Source organism: Hyalella azteca, unplaced genomic scaffold (assembly GCF_000764305.2).
Source record: "Hyalella azteca isolate HAZT.00-mixed unplaced genomic scaffold, Hazt_2.0.2 contig2334, whole genome shotgun sequence".
Classification (NCBI taxonomy): domain Eukaryota; kingdom Metazoa; phylum Arthropoda; class Malacostraca; order Amphipoda; family Hyalellidae; genus Hyalella; species Hyalella azteca.
Genome location: NW_025932613.1, coordinates 32,173 through 57,526, shown reverse-complemented (window position 1 = coordinate 57,526; position 25,354 = coordinate 32,173). Strand labels below are relative to the sequence as shown.

General features: G+C 37.0%; 2 protein-coding genes across 4 annotated transcripts; one reads left to right on the top strand and one right to left on the bottom strand.

Annotated features, from left to right (window-relative positions):
- Positions 1-65: 65 nt before the first annotated feature.
- Positions 66-12,131, bottom strand: LOC108681298 (S-formylglutathione hydrolase). Of its 2 annotated transcripts, none has more exons than XM_047885541.1 (8): positions 12,078-12,131; positions 5,061-5,155; positions 4,709-4,767; positions 3,829-3,957; positions 3,375-3,564; positions 3,026-3,147; positions 1,914-2,011; positions 66-688 (listed from the first exon to the last, which is right to left on the bottom strand). In XM_047885541.1, exons 1-8 carry the CDS (start codon positions 12,078-12,080, stop codon positions 503-505), a joined length of 882 nt encoding a protein of 293 aa, XP_047741497.1. In that variant the 5' UTR covers positions 12,081-12,131; the 3' UTR covers positions 66-502. The 2 variants fall into 2 exon arrangements, with proteins under 2 accessions (XP_047741497.1, XP_018025809.2); XM_018170320.2 differs by lacking the exon at positions 12,078-12,131 and adding an exon at positions 6,479-6,523.
- Positions 11,753-25,266, top strand: LOC108681300. 2 transcript variants are annotated; one of them, XM_018170322.2, is made up of 16 exons: positions 11,753-12,305; positions 14,317-14,436; positions 15,162-15,257; positions 17,322-17,383; positions 18,099-18,180; positions 18,732-18,799; positions 19,106-19,174; positions 19,902-20,016; positions 20,176-20,315; positions 20,909-21,023; positions 21,471-21,543; positions 21,848-21,888; positions 22,114-22,320; positions 22,955-23,062; positions 23,855-24,000; positions 24,288-25,266. In XM_018170322.2, exons 4-16 carry the CDS (start codon positions 17,351-17,353, stop codon positions 24,453-24,455), a joined length of 1,365 nt encoding a protein of 454 aa, XP_018025811.1. In that variant the 5' UTR covers positions 11,753-12,305; positions 14,317-14,436; positions 15,162-15,257; positions 17,322-17,350; the 3' UTR covers positions 24,456-25,266. The 2 variants fall into 2 exon arrangements, with proteins under 2 accessions (XP_018025811.1, XP_018025812.1); XM_018170323.2 differs by lacking the exon at positions 14,317-14,436.
- Positions 25,267-25,354: the final 88 nt, after the last annotated feature.

The window sequence follows — 25,354 nt, the reverse complement described above, 5'->3', positions numbered from 1 at the left end:
CCTGATTGCAAGCAAATTGCCGTTACTTTCAAACGTATTAAAGTGACGTTCAAACACAACTTGCGAGATGAAAAGCTAGATCTACACCGGAAAAATATCCGTTTAGTTGGATGAAGTACAGAATTATTCCAAAATTCAATGTATTTAATCAACAAAAATTCGGCTCACTCTCACTAAGAACCTTTCCGTGATCCATCATTAGGTTTTTAGATCACCTTCCTGAAATTTAATGTTATAAAATTGATGAAATTGGAGCTAGATTTAAAAAAAAATTTGGCAGTGCAATAACAATACGTATAACGTTTTGCTTCCACGTTTCGAATTTAATTAACTAAAATTTCAATACGCGAAGATATATTTGAGCAATAATATGATAGATTAACAGGTTTGCATCATCATTTTTCAATTGAAAACTATAACGGCTATAAAATACAATAGAAAATATTTGAAGGCTTTCAATAAATATTGAAAACATATGAATGCTTTGAATTATCTCGTGTTTTCACGCTTTCAAATATTTTGCATGATGTTCCAAATGCGAAGCGATGAAAGTAGCAATGAAGTAGTAGGAGTGGTCATACTCCTGCTGCATGCGCAGCACAACCGACACGCCCCTGCTCTCTTGGCTGGCACGCACCAGGTCTTCTGGCAACAGCTGCTTCTGCGTATAAAAGTTGTCTTCCGTGCCCTGCACACATGTCGTCATGAACAGTATACACAATAATATAACAAATGCCATTCAACATGTACACATATCACTGGCCATCGGTGTCACTGAATATAAATAACCTGGACGCTTTACCAACCAATGTACATGGTTATTCTAAATGATGGACCCAATTTAATAAGTTCGTAATTATTCAATTTAATAAGTTCGTATTTATTCAAGTTGCTGGTAGAGGCGGGACGTAAACAGCTTCCTTGACGTAATCTAATAATGGTAACATGGTTGATCTAAAGAACCGTATCACTGCTACGGTGCACTCAGCAGCAGAAGATACTATGCTTTCTCGTGTGTGGGATGAGTTTGGCTGCCGTTTAGATGTTTGCCATGCAGCACAAGGAGGACGTATTGAACATTTATAAATATGTAAAAAAAAAATAAAAACTTGAAATTTTTCTGTTTCTATTGATGTATAAATTATTGGTTTTGAATTTATATTTAAAGAGATCCGAAGTTATTAAATTGGGTCTGTCATTCAGAATAACCCTGTATATTGTATATAATTTCAGCAATAGTACTGAATCTTTTACCCGTTATTCATGTAATTTGACATAGAATCCATTTTTAATTCCTCTTAAATTTAGTTTACTTTGCGCCCATGCGTACGAAATTCCTTCAATTTATTGTTAAACTGAAATGAAGTTCATATTCACGACCATACCATAATGAAGTACATGTTCATATTGGCTACTCGTCTATGAGTTAAGTGAGTAGATCGGAATAACGATCATATAGAGGAAAAGTAATTACTAAACTAATAACGGATAAATGGGAAGTGAGGGCAACGATAAAAGCTTACAAGTTGTCAACATTTCTGATGGGGGGATGTTTGGGCACCACTTGCTCACGATGGAATGTAAACCAATAACATTGAAGAATGACAGCTCTGCCCAAACCCAGTTCAGAGTAATAAAGTAGTTATCTTTGGTCAAGGTTCATATTACATATAATTACGAACTGACCAAGTTTGTTGTTCCGACACTCATTGGTTAAATTATTAATGGGTTGCATATCGCTTTTGGACATCAGGGCAATTCTGTTGTTTGTTGATATATATTTTTAGGCACGAGGACGTAGTAATGACACACGAGCTGACGTGTCCCTGGTCTATGTTGAGGGTTAGGAGAGGAGGCCCTGAATATAATACCTGGTCTATGAGGGTTAGGAGAGGAGGCTCTGAATATAATACCTGGTCTATGAGGATTTGGAGAGGAGGCCCAGAATATTTCTTCACTAAGGCGCAGGCGTCATATTCCTGCCAAGTGTCTTCATTGGGCCCCAAGTATCCTGTAAATAAAACTCACTATAATGTTGAAACAAAGTCAAATGTCATTCGTCAACTTCTGATGTAACCGTAATAATTAAATAAAAAATTTAACCGGGTTTAATTTGAATAAAATCTACTTTGTACAAAATTCATAAAAACAATAAGTTGAGAAGTTCTAGGTTCTATACACCAGCTCTTTTGTTTGATTTGTGGAGGTTTTGTTCTGGTTCTGGTAGCCGCTTTGTGATTTGCAGTGTGCTCATAATATGAGCAATTGATGGAAATATTGATATTATTCAATTAATTAAAAAAATTAATTTAAAGTGATTTTATTCAAATAAAGATACATTTATCATGCATTAAATATATACACATACATACACACATAAAGCTGCAAATTTTGCATAATTATTTGCCGAAAAAAATTCATCAAAAGCGAAATTTGGGCATTCGCATCCAGCAAGGTTTCAAGGTAAGATGCTAAGATTTGGGAGTAAATAACAGAAATACCAAGTTAGGCTCAGAATTGACAAACTCCATTCATTTAATATTTAAAGCATTTTTAGGCTATAAAGCAACCTCAACACATAAAAGCTCTCTAAAGAATTCAAACAAAAATTATTGGAAAACCTTAAAGTGAAATGAAATTTAAGTGGTGATTACATCCATAGGTCAAAAAGTATATTTTCATTGTTCAATAAGTAGGACTAACACAAAAAACGCTAGAAGCAAGAGCAAAGACTGAATGCATTCAAAGCAAGAACTTGCAGCCAAGGAAAGAAGAACTGCAGATGCACCTCTTGATTTATTTTGAAATGATAGGCTTTGCATCTGGAAACCTGACATGCAATCTTGCATTGCATTATTGGACCTAAGTAAAAAATGAAGAAATTTCAAGTAAATGAATTTTTTTCTAATCTGTTCATACATTTTTACAAATGCGCTATTGTCCCTTAGTCCAGTGATCACTCGAGTAATTATAATTGTCCTCATCTATTGTAGAAGAGTGACAAAAATGTAGTAGATAAGAGTACCTTTGAAGGCCTTGATGCCCCAGGGTGAGACGCTGGGATGACAGATGGGTGCAAAGGCTGAGACAGACTGGTACTGCCCCGTCTTCTTGAGAGCACACACGAGTGCCCCGTGACCACCCATGCTGTATGTGGAGAAGTTAGTTTGAGCTTGACTACAGCTCTTCACTTTCCCCAAATTTCAGACCTAAATATTTAATACTTTTTTACACTTTTTTTTACTGTCATTCACCCAAAACCATGCCAGGTCAATTCTCATTCTGCATTCCTAATTCTTGCTTGTTTCAATCAATGAAGGTTTTTCTTGTCTAATTCATGCTGAGCGAAGCCAATTAAAGTTTCACCAACTCACCTGTGCCCCATGATGCCAGTCTTGCCAGGAATGATATTGAAGTTGGCAGCAATTAGTACAGGTAATTCCTGTGTAACATAGGAGTACATCCTATAGTTGGTCTTCCAAGGTTCTGCAGTGGCGTCAACATAGAATCCAGCTCCAGTGCCAAAATCATAATCTGCATCTTCACCCTCAATTTTGCAGTCTCCTGCAAACAATTTGAGCATTAAAAACAATTTTCAACAATACATAAATTATTATTTTTGATGATAAATTTCAGAGTGGTAGAGTTACAAGTACATACCTAATAAAGATATTCATTATAAAATACTATAAGGCTACACTAGCAGCTTATTGAAAAAACTCCCTATTATCCATTCAACATCTCTAGTTTTTATATATATAGGTATATATATGTTTAAGGCAAAATATTCAGGTACCAATCTTAAATTTATTCAGGTAGACAATTTACGAGGGCTGGTGTCGGGGCAAACAATGAGCAGGCCGTGTAGTGCAGCATGTTGTTGAGCTCCAGCCTTGGTGATGAAGTTTTGTTCAGTGCATGTTAGTCCTGACAGCCAGTACACCACAGGTACTGCATCTGCTCACAACTAGTAGTATTATGCTGGACAGTAAACTTGCTAGTGTTTCAGAACTTAGTACAATGTTTTTATTATCAACAATCATTCACTTAAGTAGGTATGCACTTTTTTGTGGGTAAGTCAACAATTTTGTATAAATTTAACATTACTTACATTATGGCCTGAATTTGTTTGAAATTTATTTAATGAGGATTTGAAGTTAAAAAAAATTTTTGTCTACAAGATCAAAAGTTAAAATGTTGGAGCCTATGAAGATTAGTCACCAAGGTTACTATCAAAGATATGTATGGACTTGCAATCAACAAAACACAGGAATCAATAATGTTACTTTCACAAGGTTAAGTGTGAACAAATGATGAAGTTTTTGATCATCTGTGAATATTTTATTTTAGCTATAAATTGCACTTACAGAGAAACAAGAAAAATCCAACAGACACAATGTGCATATAAATGATGGAACACACAACATTTGACATGAAGGTAGAAAAGTTTCTGAAAACTTTTGCAACAAATCCCAAAATCATTTTGTCACTTTGGCCAATGAAGCATACATGTGTGGTTATGTACAATGATGTGCCTATTTCATGTATATAGACTTATTTCATGGCAGAAGCCTTAAGGCATTTATTTCAATGTTTGCAACTGGGCTGCCATCCAGCCAACAATACAAAAAATTAAGCTCCACCCTATGCTGAGTGTCATTCAAATGCGCACAAGCTCTGCAAGCATAAATCAATCCAGTAGTCTTACCCTCAGCATGTTGCGGAGGCACAAACACAGCAAACTTCATGTTGCACTTGAGTTCTGTGCTGAAATGTTAACAATTAGGAATGATGGAGATTTTTATGCTAATACAATTTTGAAATTATGCTAATGCAAATGCTAATAAAAAATTAGTTGGAAACTCTGTTATAAATTGATTATAAAAATAAAACCATCCAAAAAGTATTCCAACAACATAAATAACTTATTTGATTGCTTGTTCAGAATAACTGGATAAAGACGAGTATCACAGAATTCCTAAGTACCGTGCAATACTATACAATGAGGTAGAACCTTAAATTTACTGGTATATGAACTAGTTAAAATATATATACTTTACCTCTCATGGCTGTAGACATTTTGGCTTCCTCCAAAGCATTTTGCAGTTGATTCCAGTTTCAAGCTTTCAGACATAGTGTTATAAGAGAATAGTTTCTGTAAATGTCAATACACAAATAATTCATATAGAGGACTCAGATAATTAGCACTGACATAAAAAATTAATTGAAGGAGCTTAATACAATATCTAATTTTATAACATGGCTCAGTACTTAACAGCCAAAATGAAATGCAAAGAATTTTCAAATAATATCCAACATAATTTTCATATTGCTGGCAAATTCACCGCAGAATTTATGACATTGCATTGTGTTCCACATACGACGGTTTCATGTCTACATTACATGATCTATTCTGTTTTGTTTTGCTTAACCCCTTGGTGCTACTTTCATTTTTCTCCTGAAAAAAGTATTTCATCCTATTGAGACTGCTAACTACAACCTTACAGGTCAGCACATTTATATATTATAAGTTTATCATGGGACATCTTGTGCATTTTTCATACAAGGCAATATGATTTAATTTCTACCCAAAAAGGCCCATCACATTCCAATAAAACATATGCTCAGAAACCAAAATCCCTGCTCTTTCAATAATTAATTTCATGTGTTGTCAAACTATTTACATACTTGATAGATAGTGAATAGAGCATATTTGAAATACCCTAAATAAAATTATAATAAAATATTCTTTAGAAACCTAATATTCAAAATTTCTAATCCTACCAAAAGCATAATATGCTGAATTGAGAAAAATTGCAAAAAAAAATATAAATTCAGTGATGGCAGTGGTGCCTTCGTGATTGTTTTCTCAAATTGTACAGCTATTCATATGTGTGCATTAGTGAATAATGACTATTCATACATTCAATGATAGATGCTGCCAGCAACTGCTGCAGTTGCATGATCCTTTCCTCATGCCAAATGACAATGCACATAGATGCATAATGCATTAGTAACCAAACATGCATTTTGGAAACTGGCAAACAAGAAACATTTAATGACTTTTTTTCAAGTGCTATAAGTAGACCAGTAAGTCTCATGGATGCCAGCCTCAACAAGCATAAGGTTTTTAAAAAAAATTTGAATAGATCAGAAAATTAGAAATTAAATGGTTTCTAAAAATCTCTTGTTTGCTGCAATGCACCATATATGCAAGAAACAGCACATAATTCAAAACCAGGTGACGCCACTACAAAAAAAAAATATACAAAAACCTCCATCTTCCTATGCATGGTACTAAAGCATGCAGTGGTAAACAGATTCTTACAGAAATTCTTTATTCCAATTTCCTGCTCTGCTTTAGAATCTTCTTCATTATCTTATTTATGTTAATGTTGGTATTGGTATGAATGATACTCACTAGTCAACTAATAAGTTACAGGACTCAACTATTTGCCATTATGCAGGCTAAACCCACCTGGAAGTTAAGGCATGACCCAGCAGGCATCTGATATTGAAACGTCAATTATTGGTCAATTTCAGGTTGAAATGTTGAACAACCAAAATTAATCGTCATATCAATGTCAAAATCTGACCAACACTAGAAGGGATGTAAAACAACCTTCATTTCAACATTGAAATAACGTTGCTATTAGTACGTCGAATTTTTACTAATTTTTAAACATTGAATCAATGTTTATTTCAGGTTGAAATGCTGAACAACCCAAATTCAACATCTAATCAATGTCAAAGTCTGACCAAAACTAGAACGGATGTAAAACCACCTTGTTTCAAAGTCGAAATAACATTGATATTGGTATGTTGAATGTTTACTGATTTTTAAACTTTGGATCAATGTTGATTTCAGGTTGAAATGCTGAATAACCAAAATTAAATGTCCAATCAACGTCAAAATCGGACCAAAACTAGAACGGATGTAAAACAACCTTGTTTTAACGTCAAAATAACGTTGATATTGGTATGTGGAATGCTTACAAATTTTTTAACGTTGAATCACTGTTGATTTCAGGTTGAAATGCAGAACAACCAAAATTAAATGTCCGATCAATGTCGAAATCTGATCAAAACTAGAAAGAATGTAAAACAACCTTATTTCAACATTGAAGAATTGTCTATATCGGTACCTTAAATGTTTAGCTATTTACCAGCATGGGGCTAACGTAATAACATTATCACACTAACATTGAATGAAATGCATAGATATATATATATAAGTGTACGATTAATGACCAGTGAATGCAGTTCAATTTTCAAGGAGTCAAACAATTCTTAATCTTATTTTTATTGCTCATGTACGCGAGCTACCGTGGTAAAGGTGGCTAAGGCGTTGCGTGGTCTCCAGAGAACCCGGGTTCGAATCCTGCTACTGACAAAAAAAAAAATATAACTCAGTACTCACAGCAGTGAGTGGCCAGAGAGTGCATTTTCTCAATGACAAAAACTTGAGGTCACGGACAGACGGACAGACAGACAGACGGACATGACAAGCACAATAGTGCATTTTTTCCATAAATGAGAAAATGCACTAACAATTTGGTTCTTCAATGTTTATTCAACCAGAAAATTTGATGTTGAAGCAATGTCGTAGTAGCAACATTGATTCTATGTTGCATTGTAACGCAAGTATGATGTTTCATGAGAGATGTTGCTTCAATTTTCATTCTAAATCTCTTTTCACCGTGATTTCAACGTCGTAATAGGTAGTTATTTCAATGTCCATTCAACCAGAGAATTAAATGTTGCAGCGACATCGTAGTAGCAACATTGATTCAATGTTGCATTGTGATGTCAGTACCGTACAACGTTTCATGAATGATGTTGCTTCAATTTTCATTCTAAACCTCCTTCCACCTTGATCTCAATGTTGTTGAGAATTAATTCTATGTTTTTTTCAACTACAATAGGGAGTGAACCTGCAAAATTCAGTCCTAAAATAAAAAGTGCACACATATATCACACCGTTTCTGAAGACCAATCAGTACCATCAAACGGAGCAATAAGGGATGAGCGGGTTAAATCAGGACAGTCTTCCGACATTTTGTAGAAATGTAGCAACTAATTGAAATATGGCAAAACTAAAAATAGTGGCATAAAGTTCGAAATTTTTTCTATCTAAGTTGCATAAAGCACAGAGTACCTCTTCTAAGGTCTGTAGCAAAAAAAAATATATTTGCTGTATTAAAAAAATTTACTTGCATAAAAGTTGCATACAGGTGTTGGCTTAAAAATACATTTGATTGCATAGCTCATTCCAAAAAACCGGTTGACATCCTTGCTCAACAGGGGCAATAAGGGACACCCCTAAAAACACATTTATAGTAGAACCTTGGTTAGCAAAGGCTCCAGTTGAAAAAAAAATAAAATAAACAATAAAAAAATTTGATTTTATTTACCTTGCTCAGCAAAAAAGTATCACTTAACAAAAAATTAACACATCATCGGTCATCAAAAAATTGTGCATAGAATGTCATAGATAGAACTGTGCACTGGGCAACATAGAATGAAAAGCAATTAACCTAAACTTTGACATTTTTTTGGCAAAAATACGATGGATGGCACAAAAACATTCCATTCTGTTTCAGGTATTTTTTTATGATCTTTTTTGTTAAAGATACAGAAGAAATGCTATACGGCTGCTGATATGAAGCTTGCAGTTGTTTGTTGGGACCAGATTTACACTTGCCAGGGGGTGGCAGGGGGAATGCACTGGAAGAGGGGGAAGATGGGCAAAGGCAGGGACAGGGAGGGCTGCCAGGAATGCTGCAGCCTCCACAGGGTTGTCTCAATGTGAGGAGATGCTGAGGGACAAGGGAAAGGTGGGGAAGGCAAAGAGATGCTGGATGGACTGGAGGAGATCCCTGCATTCCAGGCAGGCGGAGCTAGGATCCTAGCGGAGTAGGGCGCCAGGGAGCTGCAGTATCCCAAGCAGAGCTGGGACAGTGCCAAATGGCAAGGGTGAGGGAGTGAGGCCTCCACTGATGCAATCAGCAGTGGTGGGGCTGCAAGGAAGGCATTGATAGCGTCAGTTGCCGCAACCGCGCAACGTGAGAGGCAATCTCTCTGCAGAGGGACTGCTTGGCCTCTCCATAGGCACCAGCGGGCATGATACCATTAGCCAAGAATGGTGTGACAAGGTGGCCAAGCCTTGACTGAACGGAGGCTTTCATGAGGTGGTCCCCAAGGGGAGCAGAAGCAATGCGGAATGAGGTATGGGAGGTCTGGAGGGTGGAGGGGCGAGAAAATGGGCCCAAGCCAGATCCAGATGAGCGGACAATGGGAGGACGCCAGTCTCTTGGTGAAGATGGGTGAAGATGGGACCGGAGTCATTTTGAGGCAGCCGGTGGCTAATCTCAGTGCAGTGTTTTGCATGGATTGAAGGTTGGCAATTACTGTGCGCAAGGCAACAGGGTACCTGATGGGGGCCGTGGAGTTGAGGATTGGGCGTGTGATGGTTCGGTAGGTAGCAATAATTTCCTTCTTGGAGAAACCCCAGTTGGTACCAGCAAGGGCTTCTAAGATGCAAAGAGATTGGGAGCGCAGCCGTAGGTAACAAAATTGCCTCGTAAATAGGCCCCCTGGCCCAACGCCAAACAGCATGCAATATCTACACATAGCCTCAGATCAATGAGCTGTGGGTAACTCTGGCTAACAGTAAATCCACTTTGCACAACACAGCCACTGCTCCACTGCCGCAGCGCAACATGCCCTACCGCAACAGGCAGTGCAGGTTAGGTTAGGTAAGGTTAGGTTACGTTAGGATTAGCTGTTGCGGTAGGGCCTGCTGTGCTCCGGCCTGTATGCGCTCCGGCCTGTGACTGAACTGCGCTGTTATGGTGGGCGCTTTGTGTCAAAAGCCATGAAGATGCCTGGCTGCATTACGCTCGGAAAGATATATGAATCGCACTGTGGACTTGGGCTATGCTGATCTCTAGCTATCCACCCAAGAGATCCTTGCCGTCATGACTATGGCTCTTACATGAGGGGAGAACATGAAGTGCATATCTCAGGTGATGCCTAGGATTTTTTGCAGTGGATGAGGTCATTGTCAATGCTCAATGGCATGTCCATGGATACGATAGTTGTAACATCACATCGATAATACAGTAGTTAGTTAGTTAGTTTAGTGGCCAAATGTTTACTAGCGTGTCAGCTATTAAGCTATCTTGCACCGAAAGTCAAGATGAACATCACCATAGAGGTGAAAGGTCTCAATTATTCATCACCCACAAGGGGCGGAAGGTCTCAGATGTCCAGCCCGCTGAAGCTAGCTTGAAGGAAGCAGCGTTAGCATCTCAAAAGACCACTGTGCAGAGAGTGAACGAAGATTTAAAGACCTACGGCGACGCATTATCGGCAAAATTTTCGCCTTCACAAGATCTTGCCGACACATTTAGATTTAAGTTTGTGGCTTGTAAATAGTTCATCATTACTCAGCGTAAATGGCTTTTCATTAAAAATTACCCGGCGACGCATCTTTAAAATGGCCGGCGACGCTTTGGGCTTAAAAATCCATATATTGCCGACGCTGCATCCACCCTCTGCATAGTGGTCAAAAGAGACGAAGTGACAAGGAGGGACAGGTGAAAAGCAATAGAAACAAAGACACTCGAACAAGAGGTTGCTTACACGGGACGTCGGCCGCCCGCACGAGAGAGACAGAGAAGGGAAATGTAAGGAATCCTACCTACATAATAACTTAACCCCACAACTGAGACCTGCAGTCAGACACCGCGAGCTCAGCCGTGGGGCGCTCAGGAACAATCCCCCTAGGAGCGCGAAATCCCATAGGACTTCTGACGGGTACAGACACCAGTCAGAAGTCCCCCCTGAGGGGAATAATACAGTAATATATGGATATGGTAATATATAAATGGAGAAAAAAACAACAAGTAAAAATCACAGAAAATGTAGGTAGTTCATTCTACTTTCTACATCTGCATCATCTACAAAGGAAGAGGAGGACTTCATAGTTCTGTCAGTAATGGATGAGTACACTCTGCAGGCTTCAAACATTTTAAAATTAATTTTCATTCCAAGTCTCACAGATTACCCTCTTGGCTCCTCCCAGGGCCAGCCCGGCCAGGTCTGATTTGGGTTCAGGCTTTTATTTTGGGGCTGGCACCTTACGAATAGCATACGGATTTTTTGGAGATGCCATACAATAGCCCTTGCAAAGAACTTTGAATGAGCCCAAACTCATTTATGAAATGCTGCATCAACAACAAAAAAAGCATCCCTTAATTCATATTGGCAAAGCAGATACCGTAGTTTTTAGACTCTCCTCAAGTTCAATTTTAATTCCTATAAGTAGACCAGCAAAGTATTATGGATACCAAGGTTACCAGCTTCATCATAAATAATATATTAGTTTATCTTGAGTAAATGAGATGAATAGAAATGAACTGATTCTAAAAAATCAATGGTTTGTCACTACTTCTCACTATGTCCCTTGGCCTTTTTACCTACCCCATTTGAGGGTACTTGTCACTACTGTTTGGAAGTGAAAATGCAATTCAAATTATTTTGAAGAATTCAAGCTTTAAATAACCATATGACAACTACCTACAAAGCTGAATTGAACATGCTAGAAAGTTGTGATTCAGTTTTATTTATAAAATAGATCGTTTTTATTGAACGCAGTGAGGCAGCAAATTTAGAGTTTAGTGCTGTGGCAATGTGATTGGCAATGATGGTAGGCAAAAATTCAGGAACAGAATTTTTCTGGATTTTTATTCAATAAATTATTGAATAATTTTGAATCCAAGCTACTAAATTATCTAGTTCAGTTGGTATATTTATCAAGTACCGGAATTCCACCATACTGAGTGAAGACCTAGAAAGTTGGAGCCTTTATGCCCTGTTTAAGTGTATTTGGCCACCATGCCCTGATGCCCATGGCCTTGGCCCACCAATATAAGATAATTTGACGACAGACATTTCAAATAACTTTTTGAACATAAATGAATAGCTATGTACCGCTATCATACTCAGTGTTAAAAAAATAATAGCTTGACACAAAAACATGAATATGAAATTAAAAATGAGCGAAAATTTACCATAAAGAGGCTTGTACGCGATGTAACGTCTAAAACAAAAATACCTAAATTATCTCGAGAACCATCAGCTTGGGCCCCTGTTCGGCACTCCTTCACAAACCTTTGCCGCGATAAGACCGTAAATATCTTTCTCTGACGTGTTCGTATTAATGACCAGTTAAAGTTATTTTGTTTATTCTGTGTCACTTTGCTGCAATTAGAAGAACTCCGATCGGACGAAACTTGAAGGTAAGAGTGTAGGACGTTGTGATTTAAAATCTTTATTTGTTGCGGAATTATTCCTCATACCGCCGTTTCTTGGCAGTGGGCGGTCCTTAGGCCACTGCATCATGCGTTTTCTCAGTTCCACTTACTGTTTTTGCATCATGTTTCTGTGAGACGCAGACTACTCGTTTTAAGTAGTTCTTTGTATCAATTGCATGGATATTAATAAATATTTTTGAAACTCAAGCTGGAAATGAATTTAAAATAGAAACTTTTTATATTTTCTCGTATACTTTTATCAGTCGGATTTCAGCAGTGAATATATTATTATTAATTTTCAGCTTTGAGGTGGATTCCGTCTTACCAAGTTGTAGATGAAATAATTGTTGCAGCCAATTGGCTGAAACGAACCTCGTAATGGAATATTTTAACTCACCAATTTTTCAGTTGTGTGGCAGGTCTAGCCAGAACTGTCTATACGTGTACAGTGTACTTCCTTTGAAACTGAGTTGGAATAATTTATGCTCACAATAAAATCACTGACGTATTGTATAGTGTGCTTGATGATGATTTCATAGAATGCTAATAAACATTATATACCTTTAGGCTTTATATATAAATAAATATTGGCCTGTTCGTTTTCTATAACTAATAATGAAACGAGCATTGAAACATGGAACAATCAACCTACATTGTCAGAAAAGCTAAACATACCGAAATTTGAAAGAAATACAAGTTTTTATTTTAATAGCGCGGTAATGAGTCTTGCCGCAATTTTCCTTATCTTCTTTTGTCAGTCTCGTGTGAAGTAAGGATTCGGCTATTACTAAGAACTAGCTGTAGTTTTTATCATACGATTTCACTAATAAAGAGAGCATGAAGGTAATTCTGGCTACGCTCGTGAAGTTGTGGAATGAGTTGATATGGGTTGTTCAAATTACTTGTTAGTGCATTAATGTTTACAAAAGTATTGATTGATTGGGTACTTGATTTGCTAGTTTAATATGATTTTACTATATTTTATTGTTTAGGAAATGGCCTGCAATCGCTAGAATGCCGATTATGATTTTCTTGGTATCCTCTTACGGATAACTTACACCTTTTTATAAGACTTATTTAGATGTTTATTTACAACCCTCAATAGTATTCATGTGTGCATTGTTATTTCGGTAATTTTCGGTGATTACAGCTTCAGAGAAAATAAATATAGATGCTGAATCTGTAATCTATATAAAACAAATTACGGCTTCTGAACAACAGAAAATTGAAGTCATATTGTAAGATTTGATTAACTTATTAACATAACATTGTGATGTCGGCGCTGAAGTGTAGGCCTGATGTGGCCTGTCGCCGATTCTTTTCCTTTTCTTGCCATTTTCACAGAAAATCTAAAATCGTGTCATGTGACCGGATCTTTTCATGACTGACGATAGTTTGAAATTGCTACTAGACTTCCACCGGGTTCGATATGGTGCTAGGCTTTTCAAGTCTGAACATATATTTTTCTATAGCTTTATCTAGTCTATTCTTGAACGCGTTCATACTTGGAGCGACAACGATGTAATCGGGGAGGCTGTTCCACATGTCGGTGATTCGAAGCGAGAAGAAATGTCGCGTGGAAAAGTTGCAGCGCAGTTTTTTAGTTTATAGACGTGGCCCCTGGTGCTGGTTCTTGTTTCAAATTCTAGTAATCCTTCGGGGACCTTGTATAAACCATGAGTGTACTTGTATACTTCAATGAGGTCCCCACGCAGACTTCGATAGCTGAGGCTTGGAAGCTTCATAATCTTTAATATTTCTTCATAGGACTTGCCTTTCAAGCCTGGAATTATCCATGTTGCACGTCTTTGAACATTCTCTATTAAATTTTTTTTCAAATCTCGGTGATCACGTTTCCAAACTCTAGATTACTGCGAATTTCTTTAATGTTGCTTAGTAAGTTGTGAATTCTACAACCCAAATTTCATTATTGTTTGTATATAGTGATTATTATATATTAATGTAGTTTTGTGATCTCATTTCTTCATTTTCCTAGATACAACCCTGAACCTTCGCTTACCTGCAAGGGACCAAGGAATTCACTGGTGTCTATCGGCACGTTGCTGAGCTGCCGTTTAGTTCATTTCGTGGAAAGTACAGAACTGACCAGATTTGGGTAGGTTTTTCCAGCTAAACCCGCCAAAATTCGAAAGTAATATAAGTTTTTATGTTAGCATCGCGGTAATGAGTCTTGCCGCAATTTTCCTTATCATCTATCGTCAGTCTCGTGTGAAGAAAGGAATCGGCTATTACTCAAAACTAGCAGCAGTTTTTATCGCACGATTTCAGTAATAAAGAAAGCATGAAAGTAATTCTGGCTACGCTCGTGAAGGTGTGGAATGAGTTGATGTTGATTGTTCAAATTACTTGTTAGTGTATAATGTTTGCAAAAGTATTGAGTGGGTCACTTGAATTGCTAGTTTAATATGATTTTACAATATTTTATTGTTAAGGAAATAGCCTGCAATCGCTAAAATGCCAATTATGATTTCCTTGGTATTTACTTATGGAGAACTTCCTTATTTTTATAATACTTATTCAGATGTTTAGTTACAACCCTCAATAGTATTCATGCGTGCATTATTATTCGGTAATTTTTTTCGGAGATGCTGAACCTTTTCTTACAGATGCTGAATCTGTAATCTATATGAAATAAATTACAGCTTCAGAACAACAAAATATTGAAGTCATATCGTAAGATTTTATTAACCTATTAATGCGAATTTATTTAATGGTGCTTAGTAAGTTGTGAATTCTACAACCCAAATTTCATTATTGTTTTTATATTGTGAATATTATATATTAATGTAGTTTTGTGATTTCATTTCTTCAATTTCCTAGATACTACCCTGAACCTTCGTTTACCTGCGTAAGGGACCAAGGAATTCACTGGTGTCTACCGGCACGTTGCTGAGCTGCCGTTTAGTTCGTTTCGTCGTAAGTACAGAACTGACCAGGGGCCGTATTATCAAAACTTCGTAAGTACGCAAAATCGACTTACGTGTGGCGTAAGTGCTGATATGATGACGTAACTGTAGCAGTGGTATTATCAAAACTTTGCGCGGGAAGCTATGTACAAGAAGCCGTACGTAGCTTTACGCCTGCTCGGAGGTGTCGTAAGTGGAGTTACGTACAAGTTTTGAGTGTGCCGAAGCAATATAAAATTATTGATGTACTTGCAACACGGTGAATTGTGATAGAATTTTGCAAATAATTTAACATAGGCAATCCCCATAGTTCTGGTTTATCATTGTTAGGTCATGATATAGCCAACGAAATGAACTGTCGCTAAACTAGTCTATTTCTAGTTTTTTCACCAAGGTCGCTCGCGAACCTGTAGCGCTCTGCCTAATGATATCGTTTTTCTTGCCTGGTTTTTGATTTTTAAATAGTATTTCTGGGTTTTCAGCATTAGCAGTAATGCTATATTTACGTAGTTCATAGCAGTTAGTGCCTAATCAGTACATACATTCGTTGTAATAAAATCTGGTTTTAAGTCCTACTTCTCTCTAAAAGAACTAGACTGTGTATGGTCTATCAGTCATATTAGAAGCAAATTTTTGTCCTTTTGTTTGTTAAAGCTATTTTAAATTTTTCGCCAACGTCGCTTGCATGTTTCGCTCGCAAATTTGTACCGCTCTGCCTAATAATATCGTCAAAAATAACGCCATAATCGGTTCAGTTCAGTTGCCATATTGGAATGCCAGACTCAAACTTCGTTCGTAAATCTTCGCGTGTCATGATAGACATTCGTACAACCAGCAAGTTTTTTGCGTTTCGCTTGTTGATGGTTGCTACATGATCTTCGGTGTGACAAGTATTGTAATGAGCGACATTCTCGTGTTCCGTTTATGATTGCGTGTTTAGTTTCACACCAACGCACCCTGGTTTCTAATTTAACAGTATTGTTATGTTCTTGAAAACCAATACGTAATATGTTCCTAAAATCAACTAATACGTAATGATGGATGGTTTCACATGATCTGAAATAAAAGTTATGAAAAAGTAATGTACACCGTAGCACCTCCACTACCAATTCCGTTGCGCTAGTAACGAAAAGGCTACTTCGTAAGAGTTGCAGGCGCACTATATTCTGGTGCGCTCGTTACCGGTAGCATTATTAAGCATATGCATTTTTTAGTTTAGCGATTGAGGTACGTAAAAGATTTCGTTCTCGACTTATGATCGAAACGATTAGGCATTTATTGGTGTGAATTTGGCAGTCTAGGCAATTAAGCTGCAAAAAAGTCGTTCATTTACACCTTTGACTTGGTGTATCGATAATTTTGAAATCAACATTCGGACGGTGGGTCCACTACTTCAGTTGGCGAATAGATTGGCGATCTACCTATATTTTCAATTGCTCTGCATTTCCCTGCTCTCTTTTGTTATAGTAGGAATTAAATATTGGGATTTCAGAGTATTTATAGCGATGCTTGACCAAATTGACTCGAGGTATTTCTTACCCTTACGTTACTTTTTAACTTGCTGTTGTGTTTGGTGGTAAATAGATATTTGCTGGTTCATAGATATGTACTCTTTTTCTTTCTATTTTATGGAACCGATGAGTTCGGTAATGTGTAAATATTTACGGTATCTCCTGTGCCAGGTAAGTATTTAAGTTAGACTACTTCTAGGAAAACCATCTTTTAGGGGCAGATTACACTTTATTTTGATGTGCCATTTTTTCTCCCTTTCGCCTGAACTTGGCTACAAAAATTCACAAAATTTTCCCTCCCATGAGAGTTGCATTTACATTAGAATTGTGCGCTGTTTTATTCATTTGTTCACCACGTTTCTTGCATAAGTATGTTATTTTAAATGTTTTTTAAAAATTATTATACGTTTTTATGATTGATTCACCAGTCACTAATGACGCTCAGTCGTCAGCCACTTATCCCAATTTATCTGAGCGTAGCTAAAATATTACACTATAACGAATGAATTACACGTATCACCAATTTGTGCTTTTTAACCGTTTTTATAATATTTACCTTCCAGATCTTAGGTTCGCGGCAGTGACGTTGAAAATGGATTATCCTTTTGAATACCCAAGAGACCGGGTAAGATGATGCTGCTATATAATTTAATCACTTACATCCTAATGAAGTATAATTCACAGTACCGATAACATTCTCTGTTCTCTACGTTGTTGCAAGTTATGAATCCTAACGAATTGTGTAATCATTTAGTGTCTCCTTTGGCTTTCACTGTAAATCTGGTTGCAAATTTAAACTAAAAATAAATATAATATGGATATATGCATGATAGCTAATTATTTTCACTCTTTGGCTTCTGAATCTTGTCTAATTTTGTATAGCTAAATTGACTATTAATTTAACTTGAACCTTATCGTCTTGAGATCAACGATAACGCCTTCTGCTTGCAAACATTGAATTGAGGAGAATTCATTAATATATATTGATGTTTACACACGATAATTTTATGTATTCAAACTCGATTCTTTATCTTGAAAATCTTCATTATACAGTCTAGCTCAATAAAGCTGAGACGACTTTTACAAAATAACCGATTCAGTCAGTGCAAATCAGTACTACTAAAAAATTGATTCAAGAATAGGAGTAGACTAGCAGATGATATGGGTTGTTGCAGGCCTCCACGATCTAAAGGAATCTAGCTTTCAAATTTTAATCATTTCAAAATCATTTATTTGTTATGTGATTCGGAATAGTTCTGCGAAACATTTTCTATGTCCTATTTTATGTATACTCATATCAATTTACTAATAAACCTTCAACTGCTGAACTAATTTTACAGAAGTCCGCTGATGCAGCCTTGATCAAGTTTCCCGACTTTGCCACCAATCTCTCGTTTTCATCGGTTTTCGAGGAGGCATTATGTGAGTCTTATATCATCATGTACACCTTCATCTCTATACCCTTCATTGTGACGGTTCACTCGTGGTTAGTAATTCATTCACTCGCTATTTCACTCCATCCATTGATTATAACTATGCATGAGTTTGCACTTGACTTGGTATTAAATATTCAGTACTTTTATAAATTTTATTTCATGTAATCTTCGTCCATCTCAGTGTATGGATTTGGGATGCACGATATGAGAGTAGAAATGTAAACTAGATCAAACATGATCTCTAGTCCATATTTGAGTAACGAGAAAAATCCGGTTATGACCCAAATGTGGCTGGCTCGAGGTGACTTTAACTTATGAATATCCAGCCTTGACGACTATCTTGACCTGCAATTATCCCAATCAGTGGGAACAATATTGTATAATTTTTTTTATTGTTGTAGAATCGAGCCAAATTAATAGCTATTATCAAAATAATCTAATGGTGGTGAAAACTCTACTATTATATGCACAAATTAATTGACTCTTGAATTGCAAAGGAGAATTATCCATATATATACATTATATTTTGTTTCCCAGGGATTATTTACGGCCGAAATTACGCCATCACTACTGATCTCACCAAGCGGATGAACTTCTTCTGTAAAGTATGAATGTTATATATATGAACGAAATCTCCATCCCTTTTTCTCCACCCCTTTTTTTAATTTCTTCTTGAATTGTTGGATATTACACCTCCGTTTCTCTCTCATTTTAGAAACGCAAACTTTAGACTGCGTGCACGAATAGTCAATAATCAGAATTTTACTGAAATAACTTCAATTTAAATGCATGGCAGTTAAAAACTGAGTTTCTTAAATATTTAAAAGTTCAATAGTTCCGACAAAACTAGTATAATCAGGAAATAGTTTGCAGTTTGAATTTTTCTTGAATTTGTGTTAATTTATTAACAGATTTGCCGCAAAACAATGAACTGCATTACTGCACTAACTGCTCATCATCATTCCGGTGCTCATGCGAAGGTAAGAACCTTGTCTGAGAGCTGTTGAATTTGTCTGAGAACCTTGTCTGAGAGCCGTATTATTATGAATATGAATTCATTTACAGTTGCATGTCAAACGCGTGTAACTTAATTGTGCCACTGAAGGTAGTGTTGGATATAAGCAAAGGTTTCATCGTTGGGTATGACTCACATTTGAATTAAAAATTTGAACATCATCCATCAAAATTAGGGTTAGGGATTAGGGTAATAAATATTATTGACGTAGGTGAATAACTACTGATGCTTGAACACTATATCTGGCTCAATCTGATCTTGATTATCGTTTTAGGTTGTAATCTTAATTATCTGTTTTAGGTTGCATTCATTCCTTGAAAGATCCTTCAATGTCACGCTAATTACCCAATTACACTCAGTGTACAACCCTTAGCGAATCATCATACTTCAATTGAGGGCATTCTCAGAAAATATTCTCTTTGATTCTGAATAGTACCATACCCCCTGATTGGACTTTTGTTTCACAGATAGAATTTTCATAGCTCCAGACTAGTTTTTAATTTGATTTAAATTTGGTCTGCCTTGAAGAATCAGTTAGAAAGCATTTGATTTCCAGTTTCTTTCATATGACTATCCGCAACATGGCTAGCTATCGTAGGTCGTGTTAATTTCTGCCTGATTTGAGATAAATTAAAATTTAATACATTCTGCACATGAGTTGGTTATATAGAGCAATTGAACATTCTTCCCAGAATGCGGATAAGAGCGACGACGACTTCTCAGGAGGACCGAAGAGAGTTTTGGCTTCGAAGTATCTCCCCAACTCACTTCAGTATGAAATTCTTCATTCTCACGCCAAGATACTAGGTTTGTCATGCATATGAAGATCTAACTACACTATTTATGTTTTACTAAGTCGACGTTCTACTAACTAGAGTTCTACTAAGTTCTCAGTTTAACTCGTTCCTATCACATTTGTATATATAAATATACATTGTAAATAATTATTTATGATCTACATTTCAGGAGCTCATTTGATTGAGGGCTACTCCAGGAGTCATCACGATAGCCCTAGGTACTTCAAGTGTCTCCTTTGTGGTGCGCATGGCAATATTGAGGCGATTATTCAGCACGTCAAAAACGACAAGCATACTGATAGATATATTGTAAGTACCGTCTTTGGTATTTTTCATATAGCTTTCACTTTTATACATTCTTTTCCAACCAACTGGCTAGTTATATTTGAATTCATCGGCATTCAGAAATATATTAGTCTACGTTATCACGGTTATTCAAAACGAGAACTGATCGTGATAAATGAATTACCGCGAAGTTGCGTTACCCTCAATCTCTAGCAAAAGTACATATGAAAAAAGCATCAATAAGTGTGAATAAAATGAAATAAGTATACATGTTAGAATACGAAAGGAAATCTCGTTCGACGAACGAGATCAGGGCAAATATTTTCTCTGCATTCCGATGCAGATTCTTTCTTTGTAAGAGTTTGCTGAAGACGTATGTCCATTTAACTATGCCCAATTAATTAATTAACTTCTACGTCCAGTGAAATCACTCATGTTATCTAATCGAAGACGGGCCTAGAATTTTCGTGCACTCTTTCATTGAGATAGCGTGCGGGCAACTTACGCCCCAAAATTCCTCTAGTTTTTGGTTGACTTGCAACCGCGATATATGCAGTGAGGCGTAGAGCTAAGTTACTGAGTATAGCCTTGTTTAGTTCCATTCTCTGTCTTTGCAGAGATACAACTACTATTCTGACGTCAGAGTTTTCTCTCCGGAAGTCCGGACTACTCTGAGGCTTGAGGCTTTCAAGCGAGACGGCGTGAGGGTTGAAGACATAATTACTATAACAGGTAATCAATTAGTGTTAATCAATGCTGATAATATTGACTGCAATTCGATTCTGAAAAATATAGTTTTTATCCGTACAACAGTAGACATCGGTTCCTATTTTATAACCTACGAGATTCGACATTTTTGGCAAATGACTATGAAGCTATAAAATAAAACTGACAAAACCGCAATTGTAATAATAATAAGTTAGTATAAAGTTCTTATATTTGCACTATGTATTCCATTAATCGTCATTAAATATGAGTGAAGGTGAGCAAAGTAACAGAGGAAATTTCAACGGCAAGTTTATGATGGTCGGCCCTTTGTTCTGCTAATGTGCGTCAATTGTAGTTGTTTAACCCTTGCGAGGCTGCATAATTTTACAACGTTATAATCGAACAAAGTTTGGGTAGACTTGTATCCATGCAATTCGCCAGGGGATAAAAGATTAACACTGCCTCTCACAGATAAATCGCTCTACCCGACACGATGGGAGGACGAGGTGCTGTCCCTAACAAAACTGCGTAACAAGCGAATCAGGTCAGTTATGTATGCGAATCCTTAAAAACGTGTTCCTTGGAATGTAATTTTCTGTTATATCATTTGATATACTTTCAAATGTAAGAATTTACTTCCAGTAGTATTGGTTTTCATATATACGAGCGACGTTCTACCGTTGAAACCCCATTTCATCTCGCCCAACAAACTTAATAACTGTTTGTATATATATGGGCACTGAAATGTTCGTAAATTACTGTATCAATTTTTATATTGTGCGTATGTAAATTCAACCTTTTTGTTATAAAATAGTGGTTCCGTCAAGTCACTGACGTTTTTATTTCAGAGCTGGGTTTTATAATGGACGCAGTTCGCGGTCGCCTCCTCGTAAGTAATGCAGAAAATCTCATATTTCATGTCAGTTATTATGCACGAATATTCTGTCAATTGCATGCATTATTACTATCATAGTAGCATCGTATAGTATGATGTAGGATAAACGTATATCACAACTTGTAGTGTATTAAATGATCTAGTCATTTTTGTTTTCAGCAAAAGCTTAGCATTCCAATGAAGTGGTGGGGAATTGCAAAATACTTTTCTTTTGCGCAGGAAGCCATCGCGGAAGTAGGGAGAGATCCCTGACAAAGTCAATCAAGAAGGAAGCTGTACGTGAAGACAGGTCTCCGTTGAGGTCGACTGTGAAGCGTGAGGCGGATGAGGATGAAGTTAATAGAAAAGTCGCTGCTTTCCTTAGGAGCCTCAAAAGCTCGACGGACGCCGTGAACCCGGAACGCCGACCCTCCGACAGCCGTTCAGGTGAAACAAGTGACCGCCGCCGTAGGTACTTGCGTGTGATCTTATATTGCTTAACGCCTGCAGCGGCCAGTAGCAGAGTAGTCATTAATTGATGTTGTTCTGCTGTTTGAATCGTTTTGAATCATTCAAAACAATAGATCGAATTTAGGTATCATAAGTAACTTTAATATACAGCTGTACGTGCAATACTAGTTGTTTTTACGTTTGGGGGCCTATACTTTAAAAAAAAGTTAAGAGATCGTAAGTTCATCAGCCAATCATTGACGGCCTTTCAAGCAAAATCCACCAATCATAGACAAGAAAATAGAGCGTAAGTACTTACGTCCACTTAGCCAGTTTTGAAAGTATGGCCCCCTGGAAGCTTGTCCGGCAATGGTTTTGTTGGATAGTCTCTTAGTTATAATTTTATCAAATTTACAAGGAATTATTCAAATGTCAGCAAGCCTTATTCATTTCGTTATTCATTTTACAGATTTTAAAATATCATGTGAGTTTTAGTTGATACTCGTGCGCAAAACCCTCGTATTTTCTTTATTCAATGTTCAATGAATGGTACACTATAAAATATTAGAAACTTTCGCACAATTTTCATGAGATTAGCGAATTAATCTATAATATTGGATGTGTCGGGCAGTTTCGCGCCTTTCGACGAGAGACATGTCCGTGCAGGTGATCGGGCAAGATCGGATAGAAAAGATGCTTACCAAGCTCAACTTTATAGTGCAAACTTCCACGCTTCCGGGTTTGTTGAAATTTTTTAGATAATAATATTGGATGTTACTGTATTATTTGTGACACTCAGGGCACTAGCGTTCTAGAGTCGATAGTTGAACTTTAAGCCTATCATCCTGCTGACAATCACTTTTATAAATCATTCAATAATTTGGAAGGCGCAACAACGTTTTACTTTATCTTCAATTTTCGCACACGTATCAAATCACTCCGGTGTACATTATGAAATCATAAATTGTACAGCTATTGCCAAACGCAATGAAGAGTTGGCTTAAGCGTTGGTGCGCTTATGTTGTATTTTTGACAATTTCTGAATATTCAAATTAAATAAAATTTAAAATTACTAGATTTTCATGGTTTGTAATAACTACATCTTTCGTTTTGGTTCTATAGTTACATTTTAAGGTGAGCCTGTGACCCCATGTTTCGTATTGAATTGGCTGAAGTAGAAAAGTTTGAACAGCCGCCGAACTATGTATCAATGATTATTCATTCAATTAATACATCTTACAGTGCCGTTATGAATATAAATCTGCAACAAATACCAATCTGTGTATTTCTAATTGAATTGACGCAAATCTTAGCCCTCTCCCTACCGATGATAACTACAGTTACAGTCACACACAAGTTACTGACTGTAACTACAGTTAGTCACACACAAGTTACTGACAGTAACTACGCTCACCGTCACACACTAGTTACTGGCGAGAAATCAAGTTGGCGCCGGTAAATAGTACCTACTATCTCTAGGCCTTTAGTGATGACCAGCATGTCTCTAATTTTGACTGGCTCGCTATGCTAGGTAGCGTAGTGGAGACGCCCGAGGATGTGAAGGAGTGCCTGCGCTATATGTTCAGCGTGGGTTCCCTGCTCTACCAAGCCCTGAGTGCGCGAGTCGAGAAGTCATCCGAGCCTGCGCAGCGTGAACGCAACTTACGGTTGAAAGAGGTATGTCAATCTATGGCATTTATTATTAGTTGAATTTCACTATGATATTTCATTTACTTACGTCTGCCAGGTATTATTATCATCAAATGCATTATAATAGTTGAAATTTGGTAATCATCATTATCTAGTGTACCTTCGATTTTTAGGGTATACATTTTCTTAGGAACCGAAAACTCAGACTTAGGGCTTTCATTACGTTGATCTTACATTGTTAATGAATACAATAAATGCTTTACTTATTTGTAATGCATGAGTTGTGGCGCTTCACAAGGTGTATCTTATTGCAGAACATCTCCAAGGCACAAGGCTGTGTCAAAAACACCTACGAAGAAGACTGGCGGAAACGCAACGCTGGTCCTTGCCTTGGTGATCTCATTGAAGTTTGGGTGAGAACTTGTTTGGGCAATAACAGCAGGCCTGTGAAGACTGAGCACAAGGAACGAGCTGCCAAGTGAAACTTCACGTAATCCTAGTATGCTTATTTTTCTACGTGGTCCTAGGGAATCATTGCTTTATGCCAGTTGATTTAAAAACATTTTTTTTAATAATCCCCTTCAGGGCATAAAATGTACGGAACATCCTTACTTATGCGCAAAGGTCTTCGGAAGAAAGAAAATCAACTGTTTTGGGCGACGAACTCTAGTGAAAAAAATCAGATTACCAATGAATCTCTAGCAGGTATAAATTTTATTTACTGATGCACGGAATTATATGGCAGAAAAGAAATGAACTCCATATCTCATTGCATCTCTGGCGCCTAGCGTTGCGGATTTTCTCACGCCCGTTGCCATTCTTCTCACGCCACGTTGATATTCTTCTCATGTTACGTTGATATTCTTCTCACGCTACGTTGCCATTCTTCTCACGCGACCATGGAAGTCGGAAAACCTGACGCAGTGATCTAAAATCACGCTTTATCCAGAAATGTGCGGATATTTTTCTACGATTCAGCGTAAATACCTACCCTGTAGTTAACTGTGGATTGAAGTTTTTAATGATAAGACAAATGACGTTATAGATAGTATAAATAAATAATATACGGATTATCATTCCAGATGCATGAAAGTTCATGGGAGAACAAAATAAATGGTTTATTTCACGCGACAAAATAGTTTTCAGATCTTTTGTTTCAAAGCTTGTGACATTAGTTTCCGAGAAAGGCAACCTAACTAAGATATGATCACGAATCAGTATTCATTTGTCAATATGTCGTTGGAATCTTTGTCACTATAGTTTTAAGTTAGTGAATAAATAATCTTACAGATATTGATTTTTTTCAATGCTCACCCTATGCAGAAGAGTTAAATTTATGATATACTTGTAACTCAAGCCTTGATTCTCCCAGAGCTTTAAG